The 12,186-nt window shown below is 45.7% G+C and overlaps 1 protein-coding gene across 5 annotated transcripts in view; it reads right to left on the bottom strand.

Moving 5' to 3' along the window:
* The window catches only part of LOC102179466 (zinc finger protein 665), a 39,426-nt gene that overhangs the window by 16,410 nt on the left and 10,830 nt on the right, over positions 1–12,186 (bottom strand). Inside the window, exons 1-4 of one of the 5 annotated variants that reach the window (XM_018062916.1) lie at positions 11,138–11,211; positions 9,560–9,628; positions 1,397–1,468; positions 23–105 (exon numbers count right to left, since the gene is read on the bottom strand). In XM_018062916.1, coding sequence (XP_017918405.1) covers positions 23–37 — 15 coding nt within the window. In that variant the 5' untranslated portion in view covers positions 38–105; positions 1,397–1,468; positions 9,560–9,628; positions 11,138–11,211. The other 4 variants (XM_018062914.1, XM_018062917.1, XM_018062913.1 and 1 more) reach the window with 4 other exon arrangements.

The following is a 12,186-nucleotide window of genomic DNA, read 5'->3' as shown; positions in this document are numbered from 1 at the left end:
GACAGACTAAATATGACCTTACCTGAGAAAGAGCCATGCCTCACTCCTTTTTTTTCCTCTTCCTTAACTTCAGGGCTTCCTCAGGCAAAACGAGTCTTCAGAGGTCTATCATGAAAGTTGAAAACATGCTGTTTAATGCTTAGAGTCAACACATCCCCTTCCTGAGCCCCAACCACACACACACAGGGAAGCCCTCACCATGAGGGACAGACAGGCCCCTGTGGCCACTGTCTCAGGAGGGCCTCAGGACAGTCAACTTCCGCAGAGAGACCAACATGGGACTTTCCCACACTTTCCCTCGGATCACACTCCCCTCCTGGTGAGGCCTCATGTACACAGCAGCAGCAGGCACCTCTGCTGACTAGGCAATCTCCTTCAGGTCATACAGCAGGTCCCAATCCATCCCCACTCAGAACAGAATATCCCCTCCTCAGCCCAGATCTCAGCCCTCAGGACTGGGAGGGCTCAAGACTCCTGATGCTCAGTGAGGGATCCAGACTGGAATCAACTGGGCCATCTTAAACATTCTCGAGCTGTGGACCAACAAAAACTATCTGAAGGGGAATCTCTGGTCAGAGGGTAAAAAACATGTGTGTTGGGAGCCGCGTTAAGACATTACTGACAAAATGGAGGCACGGCCCCAACCTCCTCTCCTTGTCCCGCAGGCACGGACCCGGGATGAAGGAGTGAGGTCTTGTGATTCTGACTTGTTTTTTCCTTTCCTCGGTTGAGTTGACTGAAAAGAATGTTAAGGTGCTTATTGTCCTTGAGAGGAGCATGAGAAGGCACAAAGCCTTCTGCAGTTGTGCCCAGAGAATAATCCATAAAGTTAACCATTGACATTTGTTCAAGGATCTTTACAAGAGAGTTCCAGGATGAGCACATAAGCCACAGCCTGAGGCCATGGGAAGGATTGTCATCTGAGACCTATTTGTGAGGGAAATGTTTATGGCAACGGAAGTTTGCCGAATTTATGGTTTAGAAATAATTAAGAATACTTAGAAGCTAAAAATTTAAGGAATGTGGTAGTGCTAGCATGTTTTACTATAGCTTTACAGATTAGGAATTTCAGAAATATTAATAGCTAGAAGCCTTTTTAGGGGATAGTGAGCTTAGGATGCTAGGGGCAAACAGGATTTAGAAAGATAAGAAATAAACTGAGGAAATGTGGTTTGCAGCCCAGACATAAGCATGAGTTACAATGTAATCACAAGTTAAAGTAAACAGGATTCTGAGAGAATAGCTGAAGCAGAAACTCTGTTTGAAGGGCAACAATGTTTTATGGAGAAAATAAATCTGGGTGAGGGGAAACTGAAAATGCCAAACCTCTGAGCTAATGCTTTTGTCAATGTATAAAAGAGAACCTGAAGCTTGAAATAAACATGCAGTCCCGTACCTTGAGTCAGAGGCTGCATCATTCTCTGCCGACACCGCTCATCTCTTCAGGTTGATTCCCTGGCTGCTGGAGCTGGACTCCGGCACATGTGTATGCAAAACGCATCATCAGTGAAACGTGAACCCTGGACTGAGCACCATTCAGAGGAGAAAAGCACCGCCCCCCAACTCTCTTTTTCTTCCCCAGCCTTACTAAGGTGTAACTAACAAAAATGGTATAAATGTACTGTGTACAAAGTGATCATGTGATACATTCATACACTGAATAATTATTATAGTCAAGGAAGTTACACTTCCACCTATGACTACACTGTATTATTTCTCTCTGGGCGAATTTCAAAGATATAGAAACACTACCAGCAGCATGCAGTACCTCAAATCCCCAGAACTTACTTATTTTACAGCGGAAAATCTCCACTCTTTGACTACCAGTGCCCCATTTCCCTGTCCACCCACCTCCTGGTAACAGCCTTACTACTCAATGGCTCTATGAATTTGACAAGTCTAGTTTCTACATAGTGTCTGTCCTCCTTTGTCACACTTATTTAACTTGGTATAATGTTCTCTAGGTTTATTTATTCTGGCATAAATGCAGGATCCTTGGTATTTATATTTATATACAGAGGAAAAAATAGTTCATAAATATACAGTATATAATAAATTTTTTTTTTATTTTTTAAATTTTAAAATCTTTAATTCTTATTTCTATACCACACTTTTGTCACCTATTCTTTTATCAAGAGACATCTGGGCTGTATCTATGCCTTGGCTACTGCAAATCCAGTCACACCTATGGGACTGTGGACATATCCCTGAAAAACTGATTGCTTTTCCTTTGGATATCTGTCAGAAATGGGTTTGACAGACTGTAGGCCTTTCCTATATTAATCTGTTAAGGAACTTCCATTTTATTTTCCAACATAGCAGTACCATTTACATTACCACCAAGAGCGCAGTTAAGATTCCGTGTTTTCTGTACTGTGCCTGTATGTGTGTTTATTTTGGGAGGGACAGGAGTGGATAACACAGAAGCCAGCCTGGCAGCAAGACAGTTGCAGCTGCATCTTCTAGAGAACAAGCCTCCAGGCTGCAGATCACTGTGGCATCGCTGCCCTCTGATTTTTTGGAGCCATCCTCCCCTACATCACAGGACTTTATGATTCTCCTCAGGTTGGGCCCAGAGATCCCTACTGAGCAGGACCACCTTATAACAAGCATTCTGTGATCTTAACCTTAGTACTCCTATTTTCCCAGCAGGACTCAAACAAACTTACAAACTTTCATGGTGTCCAACAGAGTGTCCACAGAGCCCATAATGAGCCTCTAACCTTCTTATACAAACACAAAGCATTCCAAGCCCTGATAGCTCACGCATGAGGCAAAATACGAAAGAGGACACCCAAGGATCCACAGACACAAGACACCATATTTTCATTTAGAGTGAGTGATCCAGGTCAAACATCGAAATCTCCAAAGACTATGAAAAAGAGGGATAATTCCAATGATGCACATGGCCCACTGAGAACTCGGCACCTTCCAAGGAAACACTCCAGATTCTCTTGATATCTTCCCAAATGCACATGAACCTTTCTGCACCGGCAACCCCAAGCACACAATGATACCAAAGTTGATGCAAAAAATGACTTGAGATTTTCCCTGTTACTCTACAGTGCCTGCCTGCTAAAAGAGCCAACAAAAGCCAGGGAGTAGAGTGGATGCTGGGGGCACCTGCTAGAACCAGCCTCTCAAGCCCAAGGCTCCCATCCTCCTGCACCCACAGCTGCCTGCAGGCTCAGCCCAGGCCACCGTTCTAACAGTGGAAAAGACTTCTCTTGGCTGAATTCCACGTTCTTCATTGCTGCTCATGTGTGGTCACGAGTTGTCAAATCAAACCTGTGCAGGCACATGTTAGCCTCAGCACTGCTGTCCTGGGGAACACAAGCTCAAGCAGTAGAACCTCAAACCACTCCATGGAGGCTCTCCAACAAACTCTCTTCCAGGTGCTCCAGCCTGAATGGAGACATTCTCTTCCAACAGATCCATACACCCCTTGTCCCTGCAACTACACTTGGGATGGCACACGCTCCATTCACTGGGCTCACCTTGATGCTCCCAAGTACTGCCACAACCCTCCTGCAGACCCCACCAGGCTCCCTCCGCTTTCCCCATTTGTCTACCTCTCCTCCCTGATGACTGGACTAAGCAAGACTAAAGAGCACAGGGGTTTCCTGGCAAAGGGGATCACAAGAGTGCCCACGAGCTACCACCCAAAGGACACTGCACACGCAGTATGAAAATCAAGAGATTGACCCTCCTGGGAAAGTCTGCCACCACCTGGGGACATTATGGAGTCCACGTACAAAGGCGTTTGAGATGAGGAAGTCTCAAAGCAAGGGTCTTCAGGTCCCACTATCTCCTGTTTTCTCCACCCACACCTACTTGGAAGATATTCTAGCCTTTGGGGGTTGCAGGGGGCTCATCCTCAGTGCACTGAAATCACAACGTTTACATGGAGCACATGAACTCCTAGATGGCAAAGCTGCTGTCCACGATGGTGACTGGTCCCTGGATGGAGAGAGCTTAGATCTGGGGGCTGCAGAGGACGAAACCCAGCAGACTGAACATGGGGACACCTTAGACCACTGCTTGAGGACACCAGTTCTGTAGGGCTTTTCAGGACTTCCTATATTTCTTGGCTCATCTTTTGAGTAATTAAGTAGTCACAGGGGGCAAAGATCAATTACAGCTGAAATGTCTAGAACATGGGAAACATCTTCATCACCTGCCCTGTTCTCTTGGTCTTCCCTGAGGATTATTCAGCCCAACCCATAGTCCTGTCATCTACAGACATTTCCAGTAACAGGTACTGCAGCCATGCTGGGAAGAAGAGGAACACTATGAGCCCTAAAAACAGGGGAACCAGGAAGGACTCAAAATAACCCATGAAGAAGGGCACTGATTTCTGCTGATGGCAACTGATACACAGGCAATAAACCTGGGTAACGTGAGAGAGACTGTTAGGAGGGGTTGGGGTGACCTCCCTGAGCCTAGACTTGAAGGGTGACAAAGGGCCTGAGGCACGGTGACCTGAAGGTGAGAAAAGGAACTACAATGTCAGACAGAAATGGTTTGGGTATTTGGAAACAGAAAAGGTAAATGAGACCAGGACAGGCTGAACCATGACCAAAGGGTCAACTCCCAGGATGAGGCTGGAGGCACTGACAGGGCCCTGAGCTTGACAGAGGGTTGTGGAGAAACAGCGAGGAGTCAAGCGTTTGACCCAAGAACAAATGAAAGCAGTGGAGGTCTGAACGTCAGGACGTAAAATAAAATCTCCCTTCAGATTTAGCCTTATTCATAGAAGTCATCTAATTCTGAGCCTGTGATCCTGCCTCCATCCTACAGTTTTCCCTTTCGTTTTTCATTCAGGGAGGACTGGGATCTATTTAAAATTCTCATTACCACCAGAAACTCCCTCCAAACCAGAACTGCCACACACAGACACACAGCCAATTTGCCTAATCATTTCAGGGGTCAGTGTTGCTCACACTCAGAGATCCCACTCTAGTCTCTCATCTGCATGTTACAAGTGGGCTCCCTCAGGCCCAGAGAGAAGCCATTTATGAGAAGGTCTGAGCTGAGTGAAGAGAACTGAGTATAACTGAATAATGAAATGGGAGGCTGAAGGGCAAGTGGGCCAAGTTTGTCCTTATTGCCCATCCCATTTAAGACCAGGAATATCTGTCATGTATCTGAGCAAAAGAAACTTTTCTTTCAAGATTGGGTCAAACTGATACCAAGCAGGTAATTCTTTATTATACGACTGCAGTAAAATATTTTAAAAATACAGAATTGCAAATATATATCCACTGGTACAACAAACATTGTAAGGGGTCAGTTTGGAAATAGGATCTGAGCAATCTTTTTCATTATGAAGAGAGAGGCTCTGTTGGAAGGTTCCGGGTCAATCCAGCCCATCCTTCCTCATTTGCACAGAAAAGTCACAAAGGGACCTGAGGGAAACATCTTCATATCACCGCACAACTCACTTTTTTTCACTGATCATAGAAAATGAAGAAAACAGACCATTAGACTAACCAGTTAAACTAGGTGTTTTGTTTTTTCTTTTTTTGAAAGGAAAGAATGAAGCATTTTGGTGGTTTTATCATGTTAAATGTTCTTTTATTTTCCCATTTCTCAAAGAAATGCCTTTAATTTCACAAGATCTAATGTCATACCTCCGTCATTCTCTGGTAAAGAGCTGAGACCAGAAATATCCATTTGTGTGTGCACACATACACACATACACACAATTCATGTCTTTGGTAAAACCACAATTGAAAATATGTCTATTTTACTACAAGATGTTGAGAAAGTAACAGGCAGGAAGGCCAGGGGTCTCCAAATGGAGGAAATAGGCTGCAAGCGTCAGACATTTTTATCTCTCTTAAGCAGCAGGAGGAAACAAACAAGCAATATTTTTTTCCTTCGCTATTCAAATCTAAAAGGAGGTTTCTCTTAAAATACTGTGTTCTTATAATAACACCTGGGGTCAGATTCTCAAGACAATCAGGACTGAAGGTGCCCAGGGGTCCCCACACAAGCTCCTGTCCTAATTACACCTGAGGAACCCCAGGTATTAATAACTGTGGGGGGACAAGCCGTCGATTTCCTTTTAGATACTGGGCAACTTACTCCGTGCTTACTGAAGCCCCTGGCCCACTTCCTTCCCGATCCACTTCTATAGTGGGACTGTCTGGACGAGCCAAAGGGTATTATTTCAGTTATTCTTTATGTTGTAACTGAGATTCTGTGCTATTTTCACACGAGTTTCTGATTGTGCCAGAGTCTCCCTCACCCCTTTTGGGGAGGAATATACTGAACACGGTCCATGCCTCTGTTTTCATAAATACGGAGCCCTCCCTTTCTCTCCCTTTAGTTGAATAAAATGTAAATCCTAGAGTATGGACTGATGGAAAATCTGTGGGTCGAGCACAAAATGCTATTCCTGTAGTTGCCAAGCTCAAAGACCCACTTATTTCCACATAAGCAGCAGTATCCACTGAAACTTGAGGTTAAGGGTTAAAACCCATCATTGAAAATTTAAAGGAGCAGGGATTATTAGTTCCCTGTAACAGTCCATGCAACACTCCTATTTTGGGTATAAAGAAATCAAATGGTAAATGGAGACTAGTTCAAGATTCCAAGAAGGCGATGACACCCCACTCCAGTACTCTTGCCTGGAAAATCCCACGGATGGAGAAGCATGGTAGGCTGCAGTCCATGGGGTCACTAGGAGTCGGACATGACTGAGTGACTGCACTATCCCTTTTCACTTTCATGCACTGGAGAAGGAAATGGCAACCCACTCCAGTGTTCTTGAATGGAGAATCCCAGGGACTGGGGAGCCTGGTGGGCTGCCGTCTACGGGGTCGCACAGAGTCGGACGCGACTGAAGCAACTTAGCAGCAGCAGCAGCAGCAGCAGTTCAAGATTACAAATAATAAATGAGGCTGTAGTTCCTTTACACCTCATGGTGCCTAATCCTTATACTCTATTGTCTGAAATTCCTGAACGAGCCAAATATTTCTCAGTAATTGATTTGAAAGATGCTTTCTATTCTGTGCCTTTGGTGGAGGAAAGTCAATTTCTATTTGCCTTTGAAGACCTAAGCAGCCAGCTTCTCAGTTAACCTGGACAGTTTTGCCCCCGGGATTTCGTGACAGTCCTCACTTATTTGGACAAAGTTCGTCACAGGATCTACAAAACTTTAATGGCTTCAAAGCGGTGGTGTTACAATATGTAGATGATATTTTGCTCTGTGCTGAGACAGAGGAAGCTTGTTCAGGAGCCTCAGAAGATTTCTTTAACTTTCTGGCAGGCTGCACTTATAAGGCATCAAGAGAAATGGCTCAGCTTTGTCAACAATCTGTTAGATATCTGGGCCTAATCATATCAGAAGGGACTAGGGCCATAGGCCCTGAGAAAATTAAACCCATACCAAATCATCCCCTACCTATGACTTTAAGACAATTGAGAAGATTTCTGGGAATCACAGGCTACTGTCATATTTGGATTCCGGGTTATGGGGAACTTGCCCGGCCTTTATATAAACTTATAGCTGAAACTCAGCAGGCCCAAACAGACAAACTGCTTTGGTCTCCAGATACTCAAAAGGCTTTTAAGGTTCTTCAGACTGCCCTCCTGCAAGCTCCCGCTTTGAGCTTGCCCACAGGGTCAGGATTTGTTTGTCACTGAAAGAAAAGGTATGGCCTTCAGAATTTTGACACAAGCCCGAGGGCCTCACCAGCAACCTATTGCTTATCTAAGCAGAAAAACAGATGTAATTTCACATGGGTGGCCCCACTGCCTAAGAGTAATTGGGGCAGCAGCTTTATTAGCACTTGAAGCTTTAAAAATAATTAATCGACGAAATCTTACTGTCCTGACTTCTCATCATGTGAGTGGAATCTTAAATTCTAAGGTTAATATTTGGATGACAGACAGTAGGTTTCTTAAATATCAGTCATTGTTGTTAGAAGGACCAGTAACTAAGCTTAAAGTCTGTGGACATTTAAATCCTACCACTTTCCTTCCTGAGAAGGAAAATGAAACAGCTGATCACGATTGTTCCCAATTTCTAACTTTAAACTATGCAGCTTGGGAGGATCTAATGGATACTGTTAGGTAGGTAGAACAGGGAAAAGGAGTCCAAAAAAGCGGTGGCTACAAGACAAAGAAGGGAAAAGCCCCAGGGGAGCCTGGTGGGCTGCCATCTATGGGGTCGCACGGAGTCGGACATGACTGAAGTGACTTAGCAGCAGGAGCAGCAGTGACTATAATGGCACCCCACTCCAGTACCCTTGCCTGGAAAATCCCATGGATGGTGGAGCCTGGTAGGCTGCAGTCCATGGGGTCGCTAAGACTCTAAGAGTCGGAAACTACTGCATGACTTCACTTTCACTTTTCACTTTTATGCATTGGAGAAGGAAATGGCAACCCATGCCAGTATTCTTGCCTGGAGAATCCCAGGGACAGAGGAGCCTGTTGGGCTGCCGTCTATGGAGTCACACAGAGTCGGACATGACTGACACGACTTAGCAGCAGAAGCAGCTCCCCCATTCTGAACCCTCTTCCACCTCCCTCCTCACCAGATCTCTCTGGGTTGTTCCAGAGCACTGGCTTTGGGTGCCCTGCTTCATGCATTGAACTTGCACTGATCATTCTATTTTACATATGGTAATTTACATGTTTCAGTGCTATTCTCTCAAATCATCCCACCCTCAACTTCTCCCACTGAGTCCAAAAGTCTGTTCTTTACATCTGTCTCCCTTTGTTGCCCTGCATGTAGGATCACTGGTACCATCTTTCTAAATTCCATATACATGCATTAATATATAGTATTTGTCTTTCTCTTTCTGACTTGTTTCACTCTGTATAACAGGTTCTAGGTTCATCTACCTCATTAAAACTGATAAATGAGGTGACACTTTTGCTAAGTATGGCACAAAATAGTCTAAGATGATTTACTATTTACCAAAGAAAATTTCAAATGTATGAGATGAAGGGAAGAAAGCACTCAGGCAAGGAATGAATCTGAAAAAAATTTGAAAAAAAAACAGAATTATTTTTAATCTAATAATCTGGTGTCAAAGTTTAAAAAATTGTGGAGAATAATCATATTTAGAAAAGGATGATAAGAGTAGAATACTGGAAACTAAAAAAGCTTATTTCTAAAGTTAAAAATGAGTACAGAAACTGAATGAATTAAGACCTATTTCAACCTACAAAAAGCACCATACATAAAGAAAGGAGAAAATGTGAATCTGTTTTTTGTTTTTAAAAAGTGTTCCTTTAAAAATGCTACCCAATAATGATACAGTGGATAAGAATCTGCCTGACAATGCAGGGGACATGGGTTCTATCCCTGGTTCAGGAAGATCCCACAAGTACAAGCAGCTAAGCCGGTGCACAACTACTGAGCCTGTGCTTTAGAACCTGGGAGCCACAACTCCTGAGCCCATGGCACAGCACAGCCAAAAAAATTCATTCAAAAAAAAAATGCTACCACAGAGTGCCACTCTAGAGTCAGTCATTTCTTGCCCCAGGTCTCTTCTTCCCTGACCTCTATCTTATGATAGGACCAGGGAAGGGGGTCACTCACAACTCAGTGAATCAAGCCACTGCCCCAGGCTCAACAGGGTTTGCAAATGAAAGTCATCTTCTGCCACAACTAATAAAAAAAAAAGACACAAGCCTTATAGACAGAAGTTTTGAAATTCTCATTCTCCTCTGTATAACTAAAAAAATCATCTGTATCCAAACAACTGGCCACACCTGCATCGAGCTTACCCCTCTGTTCACCTATCTCCCTATTTCATCTGGTTCTTGGTGTCTCTTTTTCTCCCCCTCTGCTCTCATGCTGTTCCCGTCCTATTTCCTCCCTCACACGTGTCCTGTCCCAGGCTGCTGCAATTCGTTCCCCCTTGAAATGCTCTCTCTCCAAACTTCCTGAGTCTTTCAAAAATCCATACCTATGTCTGCCTCTTTCTTCCCCCATTTCGGCTCCCTCTCTGCGCTCCAAATTACTCCCCTTCTCTTGCTGTGACTCTCCCTTCCTCCCCACTCTCTGGCAGGCCAATGGATATGCTACCTTCCAGCCCTTTCTTCCTCTGCTCCTACCCTTCTCTGCCTACACCATAAAACCAGCCACCTCAGATTGAGTTTTGAACCCTTGTGGCAGGACTCCAACCGGGTGAAAACACAACTCGGGACTCTAACGGAAGAGGCCTGGACTCAAACCCGGCTGAAACCCAGTTAGGGACTCTCCACCTCTGACGTCCCTCATCGCCCTTCGCCTCCCCGCTCCCATCACTGAGACAGGGCAGTTCTCCCTATGCTGTTTCCCAGTCCCTGGAGATCTGGCTTTCTGATTTACTAATACTTCTCTATTTTACTCACTTGGCTATTTTCAAGGCTTAACCTCTTTGACTTGACTATCCCTTTGCAAGTCCCTCAGCCAGTCTCAGTTTTCCCATTGGTTCTCCCTGATGCTTTTCTCCTCGGTTTCAGTTATTTCTCTCAGTCCTTCTGACTCTGCTTCTCCTGATCCTCCTGCCTCCTGAATTTACTGAGTGGGCGACAGAACGAGACGCCCCCGGACCGGAAGAGCACCTTTTCCCCCGAGTTGAATTGGGAATGGAACAGCACTGGCTGTCACATGGCTGGCCCAGGTCACCTACCCTATGAGGAGTGAGGGGACGGGCTGACAGGAAAGGGGGCTGCTGCGGGGCAGAAGGACCGGCCTCAGGAGACGCGAGGACAGAGGGGCTGGGAAGGAGGGGGCTCAGGAGCGGGGCGGCCTCTCCGGAATCCCAGGACCAGGGAGAGGGCGCGCGGCCTATCTGGGCTCTGCCTCCAGCGGTCGAGAAGGCGACGCGGCGGGCGTGACTCAAACTCGCGAGAGAGGGCTTTACTGGGCAAGGCCAGAGGTCAAAAAGGGGATTAAGCAGGAAAATGTCGCCAGAGGCGGCGTCTACGCAAACCGAGGGCCGATACCGCCTCAGCAACACTTAAAACCCAAACGAAAAGATAACTGGGCCGCAACGGCAGCGACAGCGTTTATTCGGGGCCGAGCACAGGGTGCCAGGGTGTTCAGGTCGCTGGCAATTCCCACACCATGAGGACGATTGAGCGGGGGCGGAGGTCGGGACTGGAGGGGTGGCGAGCTCTGCAAACTTACTCTTGAAGGAAGCTTAGACGCCGCTCGGGGACCTCGGCTCTGCGCTCTCCAACTTCCGGCTCCGTGTGAAAGGGCTTCTGGTATTAGAGCCGCGGCTTCCGACCAGGGGCGGGGCGAGCGCACGCTGTGCGCAGAGTTCGTGGGAGCAGCGGGGCGCGGAGGGGGGCGGGGCCTGTTACCTTGACAGCATTAAGTTACCCTCTGTAACAGTGCTCAGGTAAAAGCTTCAAGTTATGTCGGAAGCCAAGATACTTCCTCTTAAGACTAAAAGGGCTTATTCTCAATAAAAAGCTGTTTTTCACAGCATGTTGTGCTCAGATCCTGCTAGTGAGGGTGAAGCAACTCAGGGATCTGGGAACTGGGGCAGTTTCAAGAAACAAAAACAAGACTAGTCTCTGTATTACAAACACAAAACTCTGCCTGGGTAGAAATGGGCTATTCCCTACTCATACCCTACAAAACAGCAAACTTAACATAGTGCTGGGTTCAACAAACTCAGGGTCAGTACCTGGGTGTCTGAGATGGAGGGCTTAAGGGATGTGACCATTTGGGTCACTAACCACAGCCTTTTAACAGCAAGAAACTTTAAATGATTAAAAACTGCATTATTGTTTCTTGTATCCAACGTGTTTAATTATTTCCCCTTTCTAAACCCAACTCTTTAAACAGTGTAAAAAGGGGGTTATATAAGCAACTCTTACAATGACAAATATCATTGTGTAAGTTTAAGCTACAGAGAAAATATTAACTGATACGTATACCGTGAAACAATTATCACAATAAGTTTGCCTAGAATCCATAATTTCATACGAGTTCAGTTCAGTTCAGTCGTTCAGTCGTGTCCGACTCTTTGCAACCCCATGAATTGCAGCACGCCAGGCCTCCCTCTCCAGCACCAACTCCCGGAGTTCACTCAGACTCATGTCCCTCGAGTCAGTGATGTCATCCAGCCATCTCATCCTCTGTCGTCCCCTTCTCCTCCTGGCCCCAATCCCTCCCAGCATCAGAGTCTTCTCCAATGAGTCAACTCTTCGGATGAGGTGGCCAAG

The sequence above is a fragment of the Capra hircus genome, chromosome 18, assembly GCF_001704415.2.
Source record: "Capra hircus breed San Clemente chromosome 18, ASM170441v1, whole genome shotgun sequence".
Classification (NCBI taxonomy): Eukaryota; Metazoa; Chordata; class Mammalia; order Artiodactyla; family Bovidae; genus Capra; species Capra hircus.
Note: the sequence above shows the minus strand (reverse complement) of the source record. Positions and strands in the feature narration are given on the sequence as shown.